General features: G+C 44.1%; 1 protein-coding gene and 1 pseudogene across 2 annotated transcripts; both read left to right on the top strand.

Moving 5' to 3' along the window:
• The first annotated feature begins 1,269 nt into the window (after positions 1-1,269).
• Idnk (IDNK, gluconokinase) lies at positions 1,270-24,647 on the top strand. Of its 2 annotated transcripts, XM_004639417.2 has the most exons (5): positions 1,270-1,343; positions 5,677-5,707; positions 6,061-6,147; positions 21,731-21,774; positions 23,952-24,647. In XM_004639417.2, exons 1-5 carry the CDS (start codon positions 1,294-1,296, stop codon positions 24,340-24,342), a joined length of 603 nt encoding a protein of 200 aa, XP_004639474.1. In that variant the 5' UTR covers positions 1,270-1,293; the 3' UTR covers positions 24,343-24,647. The 2 variants fall into 2 exon arrangements, with proteins under 2 accessions (XP_004639474.1, XP_023554914.1); XM_023699146.1 differs by lacking the exon at positions 21,731-21,774 and having other exon boundaries at positions 23,952-24,038.
• Positions 8,257-12,931, top strand: LOC111812068 (annotated as a pseudogene).
• Positions 24,648-24,704: the final 57 nt, after the last annotated feature.

The raw sequence follows: 24,704 nt of genomic DNA, 5'->3' as shown, positions 1-24,704 counted from the left end.
CTGGAGTCCCTTCCTCTTTGGACTTTCCAGAGTCTTCTTCATATCACCTAGTTTAGTGCCGTTTCCTGCCACCACTCCGAGGACTGGAGAATACATGAGGTCCTTGAACATAACTTGGGAGAGGCTGTGAGAAAAAAACAGACTTTCTGCTGATCATTCTGATCCAAATATTGAGGGAAATTAAGCTAGTAAAACAGTCCAAGTTATAGAACTTGTTTACATATCCATTCCTCTTGACAGGAGCGCCCACAGAGTTACATTCTTCTTTCAGTGACTGTTAATATTATACCAATCTGCAAATGGAAGATATTTAGAACATATTTATTGACCCTAACTGACCTGGAAAACTGTCGCCAGGCTTCGATTTTTCTGCCTGAACAACCCCTACACGACTAAAATCTCAACCATTCAGGCAAAGCAAAAAAAAAAAAAAAAAAAAACGATCAGGACAGTAATAATGGAAAGAGTCATTCAATAGATGCTTTTCTCTCTCCTTGTTTTCTGGGGCAGAGAGTAATCAGAACTTGGTAAACAGGCGGTGGTGAAGATGTCTCAGAAGTATTTTTAACCAAATATTCTGAATAATGCAAAATGAAAAACATCGTCCAGGGCCCCTGTGAGGTGGTGCATGGCTGTAATCCCAGCACCCAGGAGGATGAGGCAGGAGGATCACTGTGAGTTTGAGGCCAGCCTAGGCTACACACACAGTCCAAGCGAGACCTTGTCTAAAAAAAAAAAGAAAAGAAAAAATGTCACGGGACTGGGCCTGACAGAGCGCGCTCCTCCTAAGTGATTTCCCTGGCGGGTGAAGCAAAGATGAAATGCTGGGGCTGTGGTCACCTCTGCATCAGAGCCCAGGGACACGCGCCGCCTGTCCCCGCTCCCCCAAGAGGAGAGGTCGAGGTCCACACTTGTAAGCACGAGCTCAGGTTCCTAAGGGTCACGCTGTCTCCGCGGGAGATTGCCCCCTGGTGTGGGAAAGGGGGGAATTTATTTTGCTTCTTTTTCAAGAACATTTTTATAAATGAATGACTGGACGGAGGAAGGGCAAGAACTGCCAGATGCCACGGAGAAGGGCAGGCAGGAGGCGCAGGGTGGGGGGGTATCTCCGGTCTCCTAGTACCCTGGCGCTGGGCGGAGGACTGAGAGGGGAGGAAGCGATCTCCGGGCGGGGCGGGGCATATGCGTGGGCGGGGCTCCTGCTGCGGTGGGCGGGGCCATGAGGGCGGCCCGCCCCTGCGGTCGGGGGCGGGGCCTGTTCTGCGGTAAGCGTGGGGCGGAGCGGGAGCGGCGATGGCGGCGCCCAGTGCATTGCTCGTGATGGGCGTGAGCGGCGCGGGAAAGTAGGTCTGGGGCTCGGGGTGCGGGGACGAAGACCCTGGGGACCTTACTCCGCGAGGAGTCCGAGGTCCCGCGCCGGCTGTGGACCTGCAGGGCCGGGACCCCGGGGCGCCCCGGGAGCGGTGACGCAGGCCCTGAGCCCGAAGGAGCTGTGGCTGCGGGAAGGCGGGAGCGTGGCGGCGTGGGAAGGAGGGCGAGGACCCCGGAAAGTTGGCGGTGCTACCGGGCCGGAACTGGCCTCGGGGACTGGAGAGTTAGCCTTGACTTCCGAGCTACCGGAATCTGGCCGTGTGACCTCATCCAAAAACAGGCGCGGCAGTGTCCAGCCACGAGAGTCAGAGACACAACCTGATTAAAATACAGCCTTCTATGGTTAAAGGTCAGAGAAGTCATCAGGTTGCTGACTGAGTAATAAAATGACTGAGAATTGATTGTGTTCAGTCATCGTGTTCACCATACGATGTTGCAACACTAAGTTCTTTGGTGACTTGGTCAGTCCCAATTTCCCACAGGATTTTTTTATGATACGTCATGACATTTGGAAAAAGAATTGCCAAAGACTAATAGTTCAGGAGAATGTTAAACCAGGAGGGTGTATTTAAAACACTGTTAGGTGCTGTCGAGTAATACGTTTACCTATTTACACTGTCGGGTGCTGTGTCCACTGCTTTCCCCTCCCCACGTGAACAGAGGAAACCCATTCCTGTTTGTTCTCTGATAGGGTCCTGGCAGTTCTGCGCGTAGGAAGTGCTCAGTATTGATTGACTTTGAGCATGAATGAGCTACTTGAACATCAGCAGTGTTAATTTTCTTAATTTGTAAAAAAATTGCTTTCATTAGAAGAGAATTTTATTCTAAACGTTTAATTGTGAACTGCAAGGATGTCTGTTAACATCAGAGTTAAACCTGCCAAAGAAGAAGGTGTGTCGTCAAATGCCCATTTAACCCACCCAGAGATCTCTAATCTGCCCTCCACTGACCTTCTGTGTCTCATTTTTAAAGTTATTTTTTCATTTTTAAACGAGAAAGTAGTCTGAGGCAGGTTGGTAAATGCTAACTGTCCATACTTGCATAGCAATAGAGTGTAGTCTGAGCTCAGTATACAGAGAACAGCAGAGTAAAGCTGGAATTCTGTGTACTGCTGCACAGGGCGCAGCACCCCCCGAGTCGCAGCAGAGCAAAGACAGCACAGAGGTTTTCTTTTTTCCCTGCAGAGCACGATGGTGTTGAATCCATAGAATTTGTATTGAGACAGGAAAGGATAAAAGTAAATTTCGGCAGGAGGTTGTAGAGATTCTTTCCTGTTGTATCCTTGTTTCTCCCGATGAAATAAATCAAGAACCATAGTATTTGAGAAAAGAGGCCTTGGAACAGAGCGGCTGAGCACAAGGGCAGGCAGAGACTCTAACTTGCTCCCAGGGACTGGAGAAAAATTTTTTTACAAAAGGTTGGATTCCATCAGTGTTGTTACTCATCTCCTTCATCCTTTTCTTCCTCCCATCATCACCTCCATTCTCACCCCCTTGTCAGTATTCTCTAATCCTGTTTTGGTACTGGGAATCAAAATCAGGACCTCGCACTTGCCAGGAAGGCACTGTGCCACTGAGCTGTACCCCTGCCCTCTAATCCTTTATTGTCATCTTCTCCTTCCCTCCTCATCGTCCATACTAGGAACCAGTAGCGCTGCAGTGGACTTGGCCCAGTGTCATCTTCAATGCCCTCTCCTAACTCATCAGTACGTGCATCACAGTAATCAGGAAACCAGAGGAAAAAGCTCTTGGGTTCATCATGCTGCCTCTTTCCACTGGCTTTACTCTGTGTTTGACTTGAACGTTTTGTCAAGTCCTTTCCACGCTTCCATTTTACTTCAGTGGAAGTCACCAGTCTCAGATGAAATTTTATAGAAAGAATTTTATGTTCAAAGGAAGCATTTTCACTGAAATAAAAATCTATAACCTGATCATATGTCTTCAGGTTCTGTCACTTCAACTGTGGCCCGACGATGCTGCCTCTGCTTCTTCTTTCCCTAGTAGTGCACATACTTATGGATGGTTGACAAATGTTACTTAAAAATTTGGGATTTTGGCAGTCAGTTCTGACCTTATCTGGAAAAATGATTGGCAGAGTTTGTTCACTTGCTTCGTTTCTGTTTCTTCCTTGGGAAGGCCCAGCAGGCTGACCCATCCACAGATTTGGGCACAGGAGATTGTCTGGGCTTCTTAGTCAGAGGGTAAAAACTGGCACTTGGAGACCATGATTCAAGGGAAGTACCAGCACCAGCCCAGGGTTGTCTCAGGCGACAGGAAGGAGCTCAGTAACTCATTTTCTTCATATTTTAAAATCAGTTATTTTCAGTACTGGGGATGGAACATAGGGGTGCCCCACCACTAACCTACATCCCCAGCCCTCTTTCTTTTTATTTCTCTTTTTATTTTATTTTACTTATTTATTTTTTAGTCTCATTATGTAGTCCAGGCTGGCCTCAAACTCATAGCAATCCTCCTGCCTCAGCCTCCCAAGTACACTGATTAATAGTGTGCACCACCATGTCCTGCCCCCCCCTTTTAGAATTTTAAGACAAGGCCTCTCTAAATTGCCTAAGCAGGATTTCAATTTGCAATCCTCCTGCCTCTGTCTCCCTCAGTGCTGAAATTATAAGTGTGCACCAGAATGTCCAGCATTTTTTAAAGTGTTAATGATACCATCCTCTTTTTCTAATGGAACAGATTTAAACCTTTTAAAACTTCATTTCCTCCATCACAGTAGCCTACTGTCTTTTTAAGTTCTTTGCTCCTGATTTAGACCAGAACACCAGGAAATGCTTGGGCCTGTGTTAGTTTATAATGCTTAGATCTGACCAGTTTCCTGTGAGCCACCCTGCACCTTGTTCCTGCTGGGCTCCTTGCTGGATATTTTGAAGTCCAGATGTTCTCTGGTTCAGGAGATTTAAACGAAGCAGCAGATGTGGCTTTTCCTTTTCCTCTTGTCTCCTACCTGAGTCTTTGCCCAAAATTGGCTTAGCTTTTCTTTTGGTTTATCCATGATAGCTGGAAAGACTTGTGATTTGTGAGTTAATCTAACTGGACTTCGTGCACAGCTGAGTCTTCCTGAGTCAGCAGTTCCCCACTAGGCTGCAGCATGTCACCCATAATGCCTTCACCAGAGTGAATATAATGGGAGAGATACAAATGTGTCTTTAACCTTTTTAACAAAACCCATGTTAGACAAAGGTATCCAGCTAGAATTTCATCACAATATTTCGTTCTCAGTGTATATATTTTTTGTTACATTCCATTTCAGACAAGCAGTGATACTTATATATGAGAAGGAAAAAATCTTTAACCCACTTATTTAATTTTTAAAAGTGAAGTAACTAAATAAAAACAACAAGTGAATAATTACAGGGATGGTGGGAAAAATGTAAGAGCAAGGACATGAAGAAGTGGTATAAGGATACATTAAAAATTCTGAACATGGGTTTTTAGTGACTGATGTTAGGGCAAACACTTGAGAAATTGTGTCGTTGTCTGCCAGACTCTATTGCTACGCCATGGTACTAGACTGAGCCTCGGGATGTCTGAGACCACATCTCTGTGGTCTCATCGTTATGTCCTGGGAACCAGGGCTACTCAGTAAAGATCAGCTGCTGAAGTAAACACGAGTGTAGGATAAATGATGTCACTCAGTTCCCCTTGAGACAACAGAGGACTAGAGGAAGAAGCCAGTTGCCCAAGAATGCACTCAGTTAGTAGCAGAACAATGGCTGCAGCCCAGATCTTCCACTCTTGAGACCCTGTCCCTGAGCCCTGCCCACTGGTACAAGCAAATTGTCAAAGATACTGTGTGGAGAACCCTGGGATCACGTCTTAGCAAGTTATGGTTAATTGAGTCATGGACTCAGGCCCTTTAATAAGAGTGTGCTTTTCAACCCAAACAATGCTTTGATACTGTTGAGTCCCCCAAACTTTACCTAGCTAGTGCTAGAGATTAACCCCTTGATCAGAGCCCCTCTCCACCAACTTCAGCATAACTTTATCATGTTACTCAGTGTTTTCTCTCAAAGGGTAGACATCTATACAACAGATACCATAACACTGATTGTTCAAGGTAATGATATCTATATTGACTTTTGGAAAAGAAATAGAGGCAACTGGCTAATTATGTCTGTTGATTTTCCTAGAGAATAGGGAAGGCTGGTTTCCAAGCTGGCCAGGTTTGAAAGCATCATGGCTTTAGGTCATGGCTTTAGGGTGGCTCTGGAGCCCTGGCAGCAAGGAGGGAAGTGTCACACACTTGGCAAAGGCAATGACTGGGATGTCTGTGTCTTCTCCACAGGTCGACCGTGGGTTCCATGCTGGCCTCTGAGGTAGCCATCCCTGTTGCACATTGTGTCTCATTGCTTCTCTGTCCTGTGCTCTGGAAGGGTTTGTGCGCACACTTCTGCTCACTTGCAACCACTGGGCTAACTTGGTTTTCTCCTTGGTGATTACAAATAGTGATGAATGAAAAATGGAGCTGCCTCAGCCCAGGGGTGAATGAAGGTTGTATAGTGGCATCACAAAGCTCTTTATCTTGTCTCTGGGGATGAAGACACCCTTGGGCTGATAATAGGAAGAGGGGTGGTGGGATTGTGTCTATGGTTGCTGGTAACTCACTCCACAGTGGCTATCACAAGAGCCACGCAGCCTGACTCAGACAAGTTTTCCCTTATTCCTGAAGCTGGGCTGGAAATTCTACGATGCAGATGACTTTCACCCAGAAGAGAACCGAGTGAAGATGGGAAAGGGAATACCGCTGAGTGACCAGGTAAGGTTGGCTGTATCCAAAAAGTGATTGCACTGGGGTGACACAGGTTGACATCTTGCAGCACTTAGTGCATCGTGAGATCACCTGTGCGCAGGTGCCCAGGGAGCCAGGCAGCAATGGGCCCTCCACATCTGTTGGCTCTAGCCCAGCTCTCCTCTATGCTCAGCAGTGGGGCATGGGCAGGGGCCTTCCACATCTTGCTGCAGGATTTGAATCTGCAAAATGCAGTCTCTGCAAAGGCAGAGGCTGCCTGGTAGCTCCTGCAGAGAACAGTAAGTCAAATTTGAAGACCTAACAGCTTCCCTCCATCCCCAGACCTTGGTAGAGTCCACCCAGCGCCAAAGAGATCTTGCATACTCTTTCCTGAGACCCTCAGCATGCTTCTGGCTGAGCTCAAGGTCAAAGCCAAAGCACTTAAATTTCTCCTCAAGTCCCCTTTGAGAGCTCTGTGCCCTCCTTATTTTCACAGGCCACCTGGCCCCTCTGTCCCTGTTAGTGTTCCCACTGGCCTGGAATGTACCTTCTTCTCTTCCCAAGAGAACCCCTCACTCTGCAGATCTCAGTCCCTGAAGAACTGTCTGAGCACCTCTTGCCTGTTGCCCAAGGCCCAGCTGCAACTCAGCAACTGTTCTGAGAATTTAGTTAATATTTGTTTTCACAAGTAGACTTTGTCCCCCAGAGTACAGGTACTGTGGCTTTCTTAGTTACTGTTATGCCTCCAGGCCTGATATGCAGTAGACGCAGGAAGTGTTTGGGGGCATGTTTTAGAGTGAATGAGTGAATAGTGCTGCCCCTATGCAGGGCCACAGACCTTGTTCCTGAGTGTCTGTCACACTGGGTACAGATTGTGGCTTCACTGGCACAGTTAGCTGGAAGAGGCCAGAAGGGTCTGCCACATGCTGTGTGTCCCAAGGGCAGTTACACCTGAAACTGGCCAAAGACCAATGCCTGTGTTCAGCTCCAGTGACCTCAGCCACCCCAGATGTACTAATGCTGTCTTGTTCTTCCCTGTGCTGTGCCAGAATCACTTGAGTCCCTTGCTCTCTGGCCTGTCCCAGAGAACCAGTGTTGTCTTAGAGGGTGCAAGTTTGTGGTAGTTCAAGCCCTGCGACAATAATGGCAGTTTGCAATGTTTAGCTATGGCTTTAGGAAATGCAACAAAGGAACTATAAAAGATACCAAGTAGGGGATATAGCTACACAACACAGTACCTGCCTGGCAAGCTCAAGGTTCTGAGTATGATTCTTGGTACCAAAAAGAAAGTAACAATGTAGATACAATATTGATTTAATTTTATTTATTTATTTATTTTCAGAACTGGGGATTGAACTCAGGCCCTTGTGCTTGCCAGGGAAGCACTTATTCCACTGAGCCATCTCCCTAGCCCCCGTATTGATTTTATACTAGAGATTATAAACATAATAAGGGCATCTGAGCCCAGCATAGGACTATGTGACCACTGGCAAATTTTTTTTTTAACCTTTTACTTATTTATTTGGTACAGGGTCTCACTGTACAGCTCAGATTCATAGTGAACTTCTTGTCCCAGCCTCCCCAGTGCTGGGCTTACAGGCGTGCACCACCACACCTGGTTTCAGAGGCCTGCACGGCACACCCAGGAGTCCAGGATGGTAGGGCATGTGGTACTAAGGATTGAACCCTGATCCTGGCACATGCCAGGCAGGCACTTAGACCACCAAGCTATCTCCCCAGCCTTGACTTCAGCATTTTCTGCCTCAGTTTCTTCCTACGAAGTAGAAATGGCCACAGGACCTAGTCAGTTGAGTTCTGGGAGGATTCAGTGATACGGTAGAAATAATGTGCATAACATAGTGCTCAAAATATTCAACAAATGTCATTTTATTATTACTTAATGGCACGTCCATGCACACACACACACACACACACACACACACACCCATAAACTATAAAACACGCCAGTAACATTCAAGAATAATATATAAGGGCAAGGGATATAGTTCAGGGGCATAAGCACCTGCCTGGCAAGCATAAGGTCCTGTGTTCAATCTCCAATACACACAAAAAAGAATAATATATAAAATGTGACTGTGTGGGTATTGTTTCATATTTCTCTTCGGTGAGTTGAGTATGAATAAAAGGTAAGTTAAAAAGTAAATCAACATGAGTGAATTTTAAAATGTCATTTACACATCTTTCTTTGTTCTTGGTATTTTTTAAGTAGGAAGTGTAAGCTGGGAGCAGTGGTACCCCCACCCATATTCAGCACTCTGAGAGACTGAGGAAGGAGGATCCTCCTGATGCAGGGCCACAGGCCATGTGCCCTAGTGTCTCTCACTGGGTACAGATTGTGGCTTCACTGGTGCGATTCACTGTGACTGGGAGAGGCTAGAAGGGTCTGACAGATCAGTCGATGACCACTCAGCTCGTCCATAGGGCAGGATTGGGGCCAGAGGAGAGATACTAGGAGAGGCTATGACAGCACAGTGGGTCACAAGGTCACGTCTGATCAGGACTTGTGAAAAGAATCTTGCAGACTAGAGGATTCCAACTGGAGATGGCCTGCCAGCCGTGAGGAGGAAGTGAATTTCCTGGGAAATTTAGAAATTTAATAAAACTGTCTCAAAAATATAAAAGGGGCTAAGAATGTAGCCCCATACAAAGGATTCAAGCCCCATTGACAGCCTTGGATTCAAGCCCCCATCATACAAATACATAAAAAGTAACCAACATGAATGTGGTAGGTGGGATTCAGAAGTTATATACAGGAGAAAAGATTACTGGTTACTGAAAGAAAAAGTATTTGCCCTTTATCCATAAGTAGTATATTCAAGGTCTTCCAGGGGGCCTGAAGCCATGGAGAGTACCAAGTCCAGCGTATACTGCCTATGATAGAGTTTAACTGATAAATTAGGCACACTGAAAGATGAATAATAACTGATAAGTAATAGGAGCAATTATAACTGTAATAAAAGTCATTTAAAACTTTAGAATTATGTATTTCTATAATTTCTCATTTAATATTTTTTGTACCATGAAACCAGGGCTGAGGGGACTGCTCATCATACTAGGACTGAACACATCCAAGAGAACTGTAAAGTCAGGTAGACCTCAGAGAAGCAAACAGAGAATGTGGTAGGAGAGTACCCAACTTAACGCTCAACGCAGGAACACAGAGGGTCTAGGAGTGAGGGTATAGGTCCAGCTAGACCTGCTCCTGTGTCTCCCCATTGTCCTGGCACCCACTGTGTGAATCAAACAGTACCCAGGGAGGGCACATTTGTATTTCTAGCCCTTGTACTTAATGTGGTACCATTCATATCTGTATGCTCATAGGGATCTCAACTTGATGGGAGAGAAAGATCAGTAGGTGATCACTCCACTCATCCACAGGGCAGGGATCAGGGCCTTAGGAGAGATACTAGGAGGGGTTATGCTGGCACAGTGGGTCACAAGATCACGTCTGATCAGGGCTTGTGAAAAGAATATTACAGAGTAGAAGATTCCAGCTGGAAACGGCCTGCCAGGCATGAAGAGAATGTGAGCAGATGGGAACATGAAGGTTGTGTCCTGAGGCTTGGGTCAGTAGGAGAGATGGACACTTAGCACTGTGAGCTCTAAGTGTTGTGGGAGCTGATGCATAAAGGGGCTCAGGACACTGACAAGGGGACACTAGTGGGCCAAGACCTTGAGTAACCTGCTGAGGAGTTTGTACCTATGGCGGAGGTATGAGGAAGGAGTTAGACACATGAACACGATGTCCTTAATGTTCATGAAAGAAAGGAAGAGAGCTCTGTGTCATTACTGATGACAGAATTGGGACTGGAAGGAGGATTTGGGACTGGAAGGAGGAGGTCCTGAAGCAGAGTTACAGAGCAGTACACCCTCCAAACAGCTGTGGACAAGGAACAGCAAAAGCCGAATCTACAGAAAATGGGAAGAGGAGGAGAAACAACCCAAATAAGCATCCTTGCATGCTGGATCTGATACTCAAGGTCACGTCATCCATGAAAGTCCCTACATCAAGAGCTAGGGGCATAGGGGCAGTATATTCTTTGTGTGCAATGAATGAGGAGTTAAGCTAGAGCTACAGAAGGTTCTCTCGCTGGTGGCTTCCGTACCTGATGGGAACATTAGAGACTGTGTGCAGTGAGTGCTGTTGTGACTGATGGGTGAAAGGAGAAGAAGAGGTGATGGAACATGCCAGAGCATTGTGAAGCAGAGAGGGAGGAAGGCAATGAGTGGAGAGCAGGGCAGGCATTGGTTAGTTTAAATACACAGAGGAGAGGACGCATGAGGAAAGAGTAATTCTGTGCCACCACCCCAGAAGAGGAAGAAAAAACTAAAACATTCAATTGGTAGATATTTCTGGAAGGTGAGGCCAAGAGTGCTGCATTTTACCAGTGACATTTTCAGTACTTCCAAGCTTTTCTCTATATATAGAAGTAGATATTACATTTATAATCAGGAGAATTTATTTTTTTAAGAGCCCTTATTTTCCAACAGTTTGAGGCTGAAGCCTACTTGGGCGTCCCTGCTTGTTCCTGTAAGATAGCATAGGCTTGTTACTTGAGGATTTGCTGACTGGCAGCTTGGAAACAATGAGTAATAGCATCAGCATCACCTTGGAATGTGCCACAGCCTGGGTGGGGTACCTGTCTGGGCTGGTGTGGTTTCCTAGGCTGGAATATCATACAGGTGTGCTGTACAGTATGGTAACCATGTGTGACTCTTTAGTCCTTTAAAATATGACTAATGCAACCCAGTGATTGGATTTTGCATGTTATTTAATTTTAGTTAATTTACATCTAAACAGCCTTGTTTAACTTGACCTCAAAGGGAGACACTACTTGTGTTATATCCCAACTGCTCCATATGGTGCTTTGCATATATTAACATTCAGTGTTTGGAAGAAGACCCTGAATCCCAAGGCCAAGGGGGCATGTAGCGCGGTGGTGGTGACAGTCAACATCAGCATAGCTTGGGATTACAGGATGTGGCAAGGACCAGCTTGTGCTCCAAGGACAATGAAGATGCTCGTTTCTGGCACTTACAAAAATACCCAACTTAGTAGCAACAGCCCAGGGTAACAAGTGGTGATGATAGTATTTCAAATGTCCTTATCTTTGGAGAGCTACTGAAACAGACAAATCTCAACATTTCTGAGTGTCTTCATCCTAGATTAATCACCGAAAGTATGAAAGTTGCAAAGGAAAAGGCTCTGCGGTTTTTGGAAGAAGTCACGATGAGCAGCTAGATGGTCAGACTTACAGATGTGGCCAGAGCATCTCTACAACATTTATGTTGAACTTGCAGATGACTTTTTTTTTTTTTTTAATTTTACATATGTATTTTGTACAGGGTCTCACTACGCAGCTCAGACTCATAGTGATCCTCCTGCTTTCAGCCTCTCCAGCACTAGGATTAGAGGCATGCACCGCCACGCCTGGACTCTGTGGGCTGCTCAGTGCACCCCAGGGCAGGGCTGGCGTGGCATGTGGTGCCAGGGATCAAATTCTGGTCTCTGTGCTTGCCTAACCAGGTACTTCATCCGCTGAGCTATCTCTCCCGCCCTCAAGTATCTTAATAGAGGCTTTTTTTTTTTTTTTTTGCCCATTTTAAGAAAGGATGGACCTATTGGTCCATTCAAGGTTGAAATCATGGAAATGAAACATAAATCTTAAACCCATACAACCTTAATCAGAAGGCTTGTTTTGGACCATAGCGCATGGCATCCCAGTATTTAAAAAATAGTGTAAATTCAGACATCTTCATATGTAGTGTTTCCTTAGAATATAAAAACTTAAAAAATGAATTCTGGATTTTTCTACAAGAATGCAGAAGAGAAAAAAAACTAGTAAAAGCTGAAAGAGTTAAAGAAAAAGGGAAGTACAAAAAAATGTGATTCAGAAGAATTTCTTGTTATCAATTGAAGAGGAACTTACACCTTTTCTTTAATGCTGTGGCAAAAGAAGCCATAGTAGCTCTGTATAGAGCTAAAGTGAGAAATACAGAGAGGCTGACTCTTGCTTGTGGTGGGGGAGCTCTAAGTTCTTTTGATAATCTAAATCCTGACCATTTGGGATATGAGCATATACTGGGAGAAGAGAAGTTCACTTTTACTAAGATAATATCCGCACTGTCACATCCATCAAAGCACCAAAGAAGCAAACTGTCACTCACTTCAGAGACACAGAGATGGCTTGAGGGGTGTCAAAAATGCTATCTGTGGCAGCTGTGTGCTTCCAGGTACTGGTGCAGTAGCCCTGATTAAATGGGATAGCAAAAGCCCTTATTAAATGCAAGCCCAATGTCAAGAGCAGGGACCTGTCTGGAATCCAAGTATTTGCTGATATACTGCTCATTCTTACCAGAGTCCTTGCTCAGAGCGCTGGCTTCGATTTTCAGGAAACAGTCATAATTCAAGTGGGATGTTCCTCGTGAGGTCAGCTTGTAGGCGTGGATTGGGACACAGGAGAGCAGATGGTAACAGCAGAGGTGGGCATGAGTGTGGGAGGGCAACCAGGTGAAGAAACAGCTGCTGGGCTGGCGCTGTGATTGCTGCCAGCATCCTCCTGGCTGATGGGAGGAGCTGGGAAGTTCTCTCTAAAAGGCTCAGTGGAAGCTTCGCTCATAGCATCCAAATCCTAAAGGCTACAGAATCCACCCCAAGGCAGAATATCCACTCCAAGCCCTCAGGGTCCTGAGGAATACAGTTGTTTGCCCAAGCTTCAAATAATTTTCAAAAGAATTTTATTTCCCCACATGAAAAAACAGGATTCACTTGGCCTCTGCTCAAATTGTGATGTGAAATTATAAGTACAGTATTTTAAAGTTGCACAGTGTGCACACATAAAGCAGGTGCATTTCACCCAGAGAACAAATGAGTTTGTTTTACCTGTGTTAAAGTTACATGTTTGATTAGGATGTTCTGCCTTGTTTATTAGTCTTTGAAAAACAAATTTTAATGGCTTCATAATTTCTTATGGATGTACTTTAAATTTACCAGCAGTTCCCTGTTAAACATTTACATATTAAATGTTATGCTATTGTAAATAACTCAAGTAATTGAACCGGAACCACCTATTTCTGTGGTATAATCACTCAATCATTTGGACTTTTCATGCTTTTGATATAGCTTAGTTAAAACAGTTCCTCAAAAAAGTATGCCGTAGTATCCAGGAAGACAGTGAACTAGGTAGAGATGAGGAAACTGAGAACGCTGCAAGCATAAAGTGGCAAAAAGGAAAGGGAAATGGAAGTAAGAAGCTGGCTGGAGCTTAGTGGCCAGGGACCGGCCTTGCTAGGTACAGTACAGATTTTTTTAAGGTAACTATTTTTCTAGCTTATGAACATCAGAGCTTTTGCAAAATATCCATCCCTTAGTCCTCTATTGTCACCATTTTTTCAAATTCTTCTAGTTTCTATGAAATTGTTTTTATGTAACTAATAGCAATAGTCCTTCAGGGTAAAGTTTTGTCCAAAGCTTTGTATTTTGAGGGCTTAGTAGTTTCCTACATTGCAGTGTGTGATAAATATAAAATTGAAACCTTAAAAAAGAAAAATCACTGTTTATGGAATTAAATCCCAGTGCCTATCAAATGCTTGAGTTAAAACTCCTAAAATCTGAAAGCTGGAGATAGCATATTTTAGACATTAAATTACCTAAAAAAATATCATTTAAAATGACTTCTTTTTTTACTTAAACTGTATAGTAACTTAATGAATTACATATCACCACAATTTTACAAGTAAACAAGAGAGGCACAAAGAAGTGAAGTAATTAGGGCAAAGATACACAGTGAGGACAGTCTCCCTAACCTCAAAGGTCTTACTTTTCCTTTTGTATTAAGGGCCTTTATAATCCATCAGACAAGCAATTCTTCAGAGTAAATCGGGCTAGGGGTATAGCTCAGCAGTGCAGCACCAGCCTGGCAAGTGCAAAGTCCTAAGTTTGATTCCCAGTAACACCCCCCACACACACACACACACACACAAAAGAGGTAAATCATACTTGGTTAAAGGAAAAGAAAAGGGCTGGCTATGATAGTAGGTACCTGTAATCTCAGTACTCTGGGCAGCTGAGGCAAGAGAATCTCGGGTTTGACCCAACCTGGGCAACCTGCTGAGACTGTCTCATAATAAAAAGTAGAAAGGTCAGGAGATACAGCTCAGTTCAAAGGCTGTGGGTTCCATTCCCAGTAAGAAAGAAGAAGAAAAAAAAAAAAAAAAAGAAAGAAAGAAAAGAAACAGAGGGAGAGAAGGATAAAAGAGGGTGCTGAGAGCAGAGGCTGTTGAAATCCTGAGTAGCAAACAAAACAGAACACAAGGGCTGGGGAGACAGCTCAGTTGAATAAGCACTTGCCTGGCAAGCGCAAGGTCCTGAGTTCAATCCCTGGTACTGCCAAAGAAAAAAAAAGCAGAACAGAACAGAAATTGTTGTTCACATGTTAGGCTTTGAGGGCTACTGTATTACAGACTCCTAGAGTAGCTGCTTTCGTGAACTTACCAATAAAGTATTTATAAAGATCTTGGGCAGGGACTTAAGTTGAATTCACCGTGTAGTTAAAAATCTAAATTATGGGGCTGGGGAGATAGCGCAATAGAATAAGCACCTGCCTGGCAAGCACAAGGTCCAGAGTTCAATCCTTGGTGAAAAAATATAAAAATAAACCTAAAGTATTTTAACGTCTTTCTAGATATAATAGTATTATGTTTTTTGTCTCTGTTAGTTCATGCTTATGATGACAGCTTGGCTAATTGCAAGAGATATACAAGAAAAAGGAATTTATAAAGATAAGGAAGTAGTGATATCTTCTGACTTATCTCCAGGGTTGGGCAAGTACAACTCAGTACAACTCAGTGGAACAGCATGTGCCTAGATGCATAAGGACCTGGGCCAAATCCCAACACTAAAAAAAAAAGAAAAAGAAAAAGAAAAAACACAGACCAAGAGTGAGCATTGGACTGAAAACACCCAGTGATTCCCCTAAGTACACAGAGCTTACAAATGGATGGAGGAAAGTGGAATCCAAATTTGCTGGAACTGACTTTGACAGCCTCTCCCCAGGAGCAGCTTTCCCATCCAGAAATACAAATACTGAACAGTTCAGACACGTAATTACCCCTGCCACTGCTAATCTTTGGCATCCTTCCTGTTGCTCACCACCAGGCCAGAAAACACTGCAGTGCAATTGCAGGTCTAAAAGTTGTATAAATGCAGTCCCTCCAGGTATGTTTCTTCCTGCACAGATGTTCTACATCATGAATGACATCCTGTCATCGTACTAATTGTACTAATAATGAACATTAAGCAGTGTACTCTTGTGCAAGAATACAAACGTCCCTTCATGTATTCTAACTTCATTAGCAGAGTTCTTAAGGTCTGCAAGTAGGAGCCAGTAAGTCTAGTCATCTTGTTAATGTGTGTACAAATAACCATACAGGTTCCCTGAAGTCACCCAGACAAGAGCTGACATGAGAAAATGTTTTATTTGTTAAAAGCATTAAAGTGACATTATGTACACATGACAACAGTTGTAATTTGAGTAATAATTATATTTTAGGGTGTTGTCACTTAGGATATAAATTACATGGCTGTTACCATTTACCTTCTACCTTGTGTGAATTTTAGAACTGTTGATTTGAGCTTGTAGATGTCTTAGAGGTCTCTGATTAGCAAAACTTCTAGGACCTAAACTCAGCATTAGTACACAGTGCTCTTCAAAATACATTTGTTTGATACAAAGAAAACAGTAGTACTTATAATATTCCTCACCTTTCTAAAGAGGGTCTTTGGTTTGTTGAGCACAAAATGATAGCCTCTGTAAATTGACTTTCACTTACTGAAGACTGAAATACTCAATAAAAATAAGGGAAAACTTGAGCAACCATTGAAGAACGGTAGCCGTGGCCCTCCACTATCCCATGGCTGTGGGCCTTGACAAGGGCCACAAGGTGACTAAGAATGTGAGCAAACTGAGGCTCACCAAACACACCAAGTTTGTTCAGGACAAGATCTAGGAGGTATATGGCTTTGCCCCCTATGAGCAGTGCACCATGGAGCTGCTCAAGGTCTTCAAGAACAAACACGCCCTCACGTTCATCAAGAAAAGGGTGGGGACACACATCCATGCCAAGAGGAAGCGTTAGGAACTGAACAACATGCTGGCTGCCATGAGGAAGAGGAAGGCAGCTGCCAAGGATTGAGCCCCTCTGGAATAAAGCTTTGCAGAAAGTTGAGAGAGGGAGGGAGGAAGGGAGGAAGGAAGGAAGGAAGGGAAGGAGGGAAGCAGGAAAGAAGGAAGAAAAAAGCTGATCACAGGGCCTTGTGGAAAAGATTCTGAGAAAATAAGGTCAAAGGCAAAATAAGAATATCTTAGGTGTGGAATCAAAAGTGGCAAGATTAACTCCCTTCCCAGATTTTGGCACTGTAAAGCCAGAAGAGGGCTGAGGAGGTGGCTCAGTAGAATAAGCACTTGCGTGGCAAGCGCAAGGGTCTGAGTTCAGTCCCCAGTACTGCAAAAAATAAATAAAAATAAAAAGCCAGGAGACAGGTACTGTTGTTGATGCTGGTATAGAGATACAGAGCAGTCTGTGCACCTGTATGAAGCATGCAGCTGGAATATCTTACAGAAATCTTTCTATGGGCTATCTTTGGGTTTTAAAAGTATTTCCTCCATTGGACTGAATCACCAAAACATCTGGCCATCTTCTCTGGGCTATAGGTGGAAAATCATCCTTGAGAAACAAGACTCTATTTCTCCCAAATTCATGTTAGAGTCATCCAGATAAAAAACTGATTCATATAAACCTTATCAGGAATTGGTGAAACAACCTGTGGATACAGCAGAAATCTAGGACTCTCACATGTGAAAAAGACTACAGAAGAAAGCAAAAAACTTAGAACATACTCAAGAAAAAAATAAGAGATAGGCAATGAAATGAGAAACTTTCCATACAGCTAAAAGGAATCTAAGGAGACAGGGTAAGTGGCCGTATTCAAAGCCATCATATTTACACTTTTCCAGGGCATTCAGTCTGGACTATATAAACAAAGTAAATTCTGAGAAAGATGAACAGTAAAGCTGCAAAGAGACAAAAGTTTTTACCTGCTGAAAGCCACCAAAAAGAAAAATAAGTTTTCTATTTGTATGAGGATTGTTAAGTACACCAAAAGATTTTTCAACAACAGAGGCCCCAAATACAATAGAATAGTTATTTAAACTGTCATAAAAAATAACAGCTAAAAATTCACCAACTAAAAATTCAAAAGTAAGGGCAAGCGAGATATGGTGGTACATATCTGTAATCTTAGCACTCTAGAAGTTGGAGGCAGGAAGATTACAAGTTCAAATCCAACTTGGGCAGTTTAACAACTTAGACTTTTTCTCAGTTTAAAAAGGGCTGGGACGGTAGCTCCATGTGAAGGCTCTAGGTTTAACCTCCATTACCACCAAATAAAATAAAAAAGAGTAAAATGCTCTTTCTGCCATATGTGAAGACAAGAGATAAATAGACAAAAAAAATTAATAAGGATATAGAAAATTTATACAAATGAATCAAGCCAAATATATGCATTAATGAAAAATAAGTCATAAATATTTTCAAATATAGACATTTTTAAAAATTGGCCATGTGTTGTGCCACAAAGGATGTTACTGCAAACACCAAAGAATATCATGTAAATCACTTTTTTTTTTAACAAATTAATTGGGCCAGCCAAATAGGTCAGTGGATTAAAGCACCTGCTTAGGCAGACACGGGCTGGGAGTTCGATCCCCAGGCCTGCTGTGCCATCCCTGGGGCACACTGAGGCGGCCACTGAGCCTGGGCAGGGTGATGCACGCCTGTAATCCCAGCACTTGGGAGGCTGTAAACAGGAGGATCATGAGTCTGATCTACACAGTAAAACCCTGTAGACCCTGTATACCCTGTCCTAAAATACAAAAGAAAAAACCCACAAATTAATTGAGGGGCCAGAGAGCTCAGAAGCATAAGCAACTACCTGGCAAGCACAAGGACCTGAGTTTGATCCCTGGCCCCACAGCCTGTGCAGTCTAGGCCCTAAATGTTTGAGCGTGCCATCTTGGCAATCTGGAGAATGCTCACCATATGTCCCAGGAACTGGGTGGTGGTGCATGTCTATAATCCCAGCACTCTAGAAGCTGAGCCAGATGGATCTTTGCAAGTTTGAGATCAGCCAGAGGGCTACAGAAGTAAGCACAAGGCCAGCCCAAACTGCATAGTGAGACCCTGTCTCAGGGAAAAAAAAAATTAATTATAAATCAACAAATTCTCAAATATTACCAAAATAATTAGAAATGATAAAAATAAATAGCAAAACAAAAAAATCCCATAATTTTTGAGATAAAAATCCTAATACAAATAATTTTTTTAAAATTATATAACAAAAGTACCTTGAATTAAATTTACAAGACAGTTAAATCAGTTAAAAAAGATAGAGTACAACAACACACTCAACGTTCATTGTAGATGTCAAAGCCAATAAACACCAAATCAAACAAGCTGTAAAGAAGCTCTGTGATGGGGCTGGAGAGATGGCTCAGTGGTCTAAAGCACCTACTTAGAACAAGCTTTGCAAAGCATCAGGGACCGCGGTTCAATCCCCCAGCACCACATGCCAGCCAGTCGCGCCCCCTGGTGGGCTGAGCTGGCCACACACACACACCACTCTCTCTCTCTCTCTCTCTCTCTCTCTCTCTCAAATAAATAAAATAAGAAGCTCTGTGACATCGATGTTGCCAAGGTCAGGACCCTAATCAGGCCTGATGGAGAGAAGAAGGCACATGTTCGACTGGCTCCTGATTGTGATGCATTAGATATTACCAACAAAATTGGGATCATCTAAACTGAGTCCAGCTGGCCAATTCTAAATATATACTTTTTTTCTCAGTAAAAAATAAGTAAATAAATAATTTTAAAAATGAGTAACAGGCTAAGTGTTCAAGTAGAAAACACAGTAAAAAAGAATCCAGGAGCTGTGTCCTGTGGTGCACACCTGTAATCCCAGTACTCAGGAGGTTGAGGCAGGAGGATCACTGCAAGTGCAAGGCCAGCCTGGACACATAGTGAGTTTAAGGTCAGCCTGAACTACATAGCAAGACCCTGTCTCAAAAAAAAAGAAAAAAGAAAAGAAACATCCATGTTACTGAAGGAAAAAAAAAAAAAAAGGTACATGGAATCCTGGACCAATGGAAGTCCAGCCACTGCTTGGGAATCCACCTCTGCCTTGGGAACCAATAGGGCTGCAGATCTACAGGCACTGCAGTCATAGATCACAGTGAGGACCAAAGGCTTTGGGTCCCTTAACCAGTTACTCCATAAAAGCAGCACACTTCTTTTATGGTCAGGGAACTTAAGTAAATGGTTTTTACTAAAACTTGTTGCTCATCACTTGGACCTACAGATACCCAGTAGATAACAAAACAGTAAAGCTGGACTTCATTTTGTAAAATTATGGGTCAGATCCTTCTGACCTCCTATACAAGCAAGCAGTTGGGGTGTCTGTCTAAACATTGGCAGAGTAAAGTTGGTCAGTCCTATACTTACTTAGGTTACCTCAACCTCTTCTAACTTGGAGGACACCAAGATAAGAATAAGGTAATTTTCAAGATCCATTTCATTTTCTTACTTTTTTTTTTTTTTTTTTTTGCAGTACTGGGGATTGAGCTCAGGACCCTGCGCTTGCCAGGAAAGCACTTATTCTACTGAGCTATCTCCCCGGCCCTCAATTTCACTTTCAAAATAACATCCAACAATCAGCTTTTACAGTGTCCCATTCCAGACTTCCTGACAGCAACAAGTCCCATCCATTATCCCAAACCAGAAGTCACCTGGGATACAGGACAAGCAACCCAACATGACTGATGAAAGAAAACACCATTCGGTGATGATAGAATATTCCTTGAGCCTCCAGATTTCTCCAGAGCCATGAAATCTGGACCAAACTAGGAATCATCCAGACCCCCACCCATCATCCAGCACCCAGTTCCACACATTTCATGTGTGGGCAGTATGAACCCTGATCAGTGTCCCCTCCAACTACACACAAGCTTCAATCCTTTCCCTGGCTTCTCCCTTTTGAAATATAGCTTTTGCTGGTAAATTTACATTGTTTTTGTGTCACTTTGTATTATTACTAAAGCAAGGACACGCCAGCCAGGGGTAGTACAAACAAGTAGTGACAAAGTTGATGAAAATGACTGTGCAGCATGCCCTTTCAGCTACAAGTGTGGCAGTGGCCCTGAAGGCCTAGGAACAGGGCTGAGAGGGCCTGAGATGGGCCAAGTGTCCTTACTGCATGGCCAGTCAGAGTACTTCGTCACAGAAGAGCAGGCGCAAGAGGAGGGGTTGCGGGTGAACATGCACAGGATCCTCTTGCCACTTTAAACACTGCAAAGTGAATCAAGAGTAGAAAACCTGATGTCCCCAGCACTGCAAAAAAACAACACAACAGAAAATCTAAATAAAACTGGGCGTAGTGGCACACACCTGTAATCCCCACACTCAGCAGGCTGAGGCAGGGAGACTGCAAGTTGAAGGCCAGCCTGGCATACACAGCAAGACCCTGACTCAAAATTGCTGCCCCCTAAACAAAAAAAAAAAAAAAAAGGAACTAATCAGAGGTCAGATCTTCCCTCAAAAAAAGACCCCAGCCTGAAAGGTTTTTCGAATGTATACAGTTTTAGAAAAGAAGAAAGCTATCCTACTTATTTTATGAACCTAATGTAACCTCGATCACTGAATTTAATATAGGTTACATAAGTAGGACAATCTCACATAATACATAAATGGAAAGCCCTAAACAAAAGGTAGTGTCGAATGCCTAAAACCAAGAACTTTTTAAGATACTGTAAGCCTCAAAATAATTAAGGATAGAGCCCAAAGATAAGCGTATGGCTAGAGGCATACACAGCAAGACCCTGACTCAAAATTGCTGCCCCCTAAACAAAAAAAATGTGACTGGAAAATTGACTCAAGATGCTTCACGGGGGTGTAGAGGATGCTTGTACTCTTCAGTCTCCGTGTGCTTCAATTTTCCTAAGGAGAGGTGCTTTCATCCTTGTTTTCAGTGTAGGATGGCCAGTATTCAGTTTACTCCTATGAAGGAGAAAATTTCTTTGCAAGACACCACAGGGTGTGCTACATAAACTTCCTCTGTCTTCTCTTTTGCAAAAGTAAAAATCATCAGGGCCAGGGATGTGCTCAGTGCTATACCCGCCTATCTTTTGTGAGACCCTACGTTCAATCTTAGCAGTGCAAAACAACAAAAAAATGGAAAGAATTTTCACAGTGCATCTTTCTGGGAGAGTTTTGGCTTTTGGAGGGCTTGATGAGCTGGACCAGAGCACAGCTGAAAGCAGTGTAAGAGCTTGTCTGCAGTGAGAGGACCTGGAATGTGTACACAGTGCAGGACGAGATTTGTCTTCAGTCTGTCTGAACCACAGAGAGGTTTAAACATGCACAGACTCTAAGGGAGGACCAGCAGTTTTTATCAAAAAAAAAAAAAAATACTGATAGCCACTGACTCTCTGGACCTCGGCATTTGTGAAAAGTTTCTTCATGTGTGCTCTGATTCCAGGACAGGATCCCGTGGCTCTGCAGCTTGCACGACATTTTACTAAGGTAAGAGATCCACTATTCAATCCCTGGTTCCACCAAAAAAAGAAAAAAGATCCTCTAGCCAGTGAGTAAAGAATCCCATCAGACAGAATAGCAGGAGAGTCACTCTTGCAGTCACACCTGGCTGAGAAAGGATGTCAGAAATAGAATGCTCCTCTCTCCATAATGATGCCGATTTCACGCAGCCACAGATGGCCTGCTGCTCAGCCGGGCCTTGGGGCCTTGTTTCCTTCTGCTCTGTGCTGAGTACTAGCTGGGAGTTTTCCACCAGCCACATGGCTTCCACAGCTTTTTTTTTTTTTTTTTTTTTTGCTCCAAATGCCTTCAGGGCAGGTTTGGCTGGCTTGAGTTGTGGGGATTGAACCGCAGCAACCTGAGCCTGACTGCTTTGTTGAAGCAGCCACTTAAAGAACTGAGCTAAGGGGCAGGCCCCCAGAACTGAACTAAGGAGCAGGCCCCCCACAGTTCTTTCTTCATAATATGAGCTGCACATAGTTCCTACTCAGAATATCATGGGGGATAAGATGGTGCATGGGTTACACTGAGAACAGCTAATATAGAGTAAATTATCAGAAATATTAACTGATGCCTCCATTATGTAGTCCATCTGTATCACCACTCGTGCTCTCAAGCTCTGACAACCGAGGCAGCCTGGGGTCATTTGTGAGAATACAAGTACATGGCTACTAGGACTGTAGCTGTGTTGTCCAGCTCTGAGTCATGTCTTTGAGCTAACCACACCCAGCCCTGGCCCCACTGGAAATGCTGGATGGGACTGGAGAATAAAGAAAAAGGGAATGGGTTGGAAAAAGCCATGTTTTGTCAAACCAAAACCATCTGGGCCATTGGAAGTCAGTGTGTTTATAACTAAAAATTCAGTGTGCTTTTCTCACACCTTACTGACATGGCTGGGAGCCCAGTCTTCACATGGGCTTATTAGGGTTTGGATTTAGGAGCTTCATGTTTACAGTTTCAGGGTGTGGGAGCTCCTGCCCATCTGGGTCTCTGTGCCCAGTAGATTCCTTGGAGTCTCTTTATAACAGGACCGACCAGGACTGGGAGCAAAAGTGAGGACCCTAGTGAGGATCAGGGGAGCCACTAGAGAAAGCAAGAGAAGGAAGCATGGGTCCCTGAACAGGCAAGGCAAGCATGTTGTGAGATGTTTGCAGGGACACACCAAGGAGAAAACCTGTGGCAGCCTGGCCCAGCACAGAGGGAACCTAAGGAGTGAGCTCCAGAGCCCAGTCTGCTGCATCATGGCTGGCAGTCATGCTGGCCAGGAGGGTACAGACTAGATCCAGAATCAGTAAGGTCTCATTAGATGTGAACCAACGCAACTCCAGAACTCTTAAGTACTTTTACTGGGGGAGGGAGTATGGTCTCCCTTTGTAGTCCAGGCTGGCTTGAACTCATAGCAATCCTCCTGCCTCAGCCTCCTGACTGTTGGGATTATAGGTGTGCACCACCAAGCCTCGCCAGAACTCTTTTAAGTTCTGAAAGACAGCTTTCAACCAGATACAGGCCAGCCCGTACCTTCTACCTCTTACCTCTAGTCTCTGGCCCCAGCATCACTGCCAGCCTTGATGCAGCAGAGTGGACCCTGGAGCTCACTCCTTAGGTTCCCTCTGTGCTGGGCCAGGCTGCCGCAGGTTTTCTCCTTGGTGTGTCCCTGCAAACATCTCACAGCATGCTTGCCTTGCCTGTTCAGGGACCCAAGCTTCCCTCTCTCGCTTTCTCTAGCAGCTCCCCTGATCCTCACTGCGGAGTGGATGGGAAGCAGTGAATGTTGGACCTGCTGGAGGTCCTGGGCTGAGCTGTTTGCCTGGCACAGGTGCATGCCCCTGGCCCTGTGTCTACTGCTGAGACTTAGCCACACCCCATTACCATAGGAGCAGGGCAGTCTTTCCTGGGTGCTTGTGTTCCAGGCACCTCATTCAACTTCCTCACCACAGCTTTTTGGGCAGCTAACCTGAGCAGTCACATTAATGACGAGGGACATGTGGGCAGTGAACTTTGCCCAACACCTCAGTCCCTAATCATCAATCAATCTTTAACCCAAAGCCAAGTGTGCCTGGTGCTTCAACTTAATTTCTAACCTACTGGCAAAGAAATAAAAGTCCTCCACTTAGAATTGACAGTATTTTCCTATCATTCTTTATCCTCCCTCCTTTGAAAAAAAGAGATGCAGCCTTAGGACAGCGTGTAGTTCTAGCCTGCTCAGCCCTGAAGAAAATGTACAGAGACATCCTAAGAAAAGGAAAAGATAATGCACCCCCAGAATGTGGGGAGTCAAAGAAAGAGAAGTGCGCCAAGGTGCAGCTCTTCGTGGTCCATCTGAGCGGCTCATTCAAGATCATCTCTGGACGCTTACGCCAAAGGAAAGGACATTTCATGCCCCCTGAGTTATTGCAGTCCCAGTTTGATACTCTGGAGCCCCCGACAGCTCCAGAAAACTTCATCCAAATCAGCGTGGACAAAAAGCTTTCCGAGATCATTACTACAGTTACAGAATCTCTGAAAATGGAGTGTGACTTGTTTCCTGTCATTGGTCTAGAACAGAAACAGGCATGAATCTCTATCCCACTCCAAATCCTGCTTGAGTCTCCTTGTCCAGGCTGTACTCCTAATTCTTGAAGTGCACAAACCACAGTGCACTAAGATGCACTTGTCTAATTGCAGTTGTAGGAATCTGTGATGCACTTGGCGTCATGGGCTGGCACATGGGAAGACAAGACAAGGAAACTGAAAAGCTAAAATTGAAGTTGAAATTCATGTGATACAGTCCGATGATTACGGGTAATTCATAATCTATGCTGGAAATCCTTACCTTGTTTAGAACATTCTTGTAGCTTTATAATAAATGAAATTTGGCTGTCCTTGGCATCCCCTACAAATTGTCTCAGGAGCAGAAATGGGCCACCCACATGCAAATC

The sequence above is a fragment of the Octodon degus genome, unplaced genomic scaffold (assembly GCF_000260255.1).
Source record: "Octodon degus isolate 3935 unplaced genomic scaffold, OctDeg1.0 scaffold00111, whole genome shotgun sequence".
In the NCBI taxonomy this organism is placed as follows: domain Eukaryota; kingdom Metazoa; phylum Chordata; class Mammalia; order Rodentia; family Octodontidae; genus Octodon; species Octodon degus.
Note: the sequence above shows the minus strand (reverse complement) of the source record. Positions and strands in the feature narration are given on the sequence as shown.

Excerpts from the sequence above, each read along its gene's own strand:
- Idnk (XM_004639417.2), top strand. The coding sequence starts at position 1,294 with ATGGCGGCGCCCAGTGCATTGCTCGTGATGGGCGTGAGCGGCGCGGGA. Across the intron at positions 5,708-6,060 it reads GTTCCATGCTGGCCTCTGAG|CTGGGCTGGAAATTCTACGA; the intron begins GTAGCCATCCCT and ends TTATTCCTGAAG. Across the intron at positions 6,148-21,730 it reads GAATACCGCTGAGTGACCAG|GACAGGATCCCGTGGCTCTG; the intron begins GTAAGGTTGGCT and ends CTCTGATTCCAG.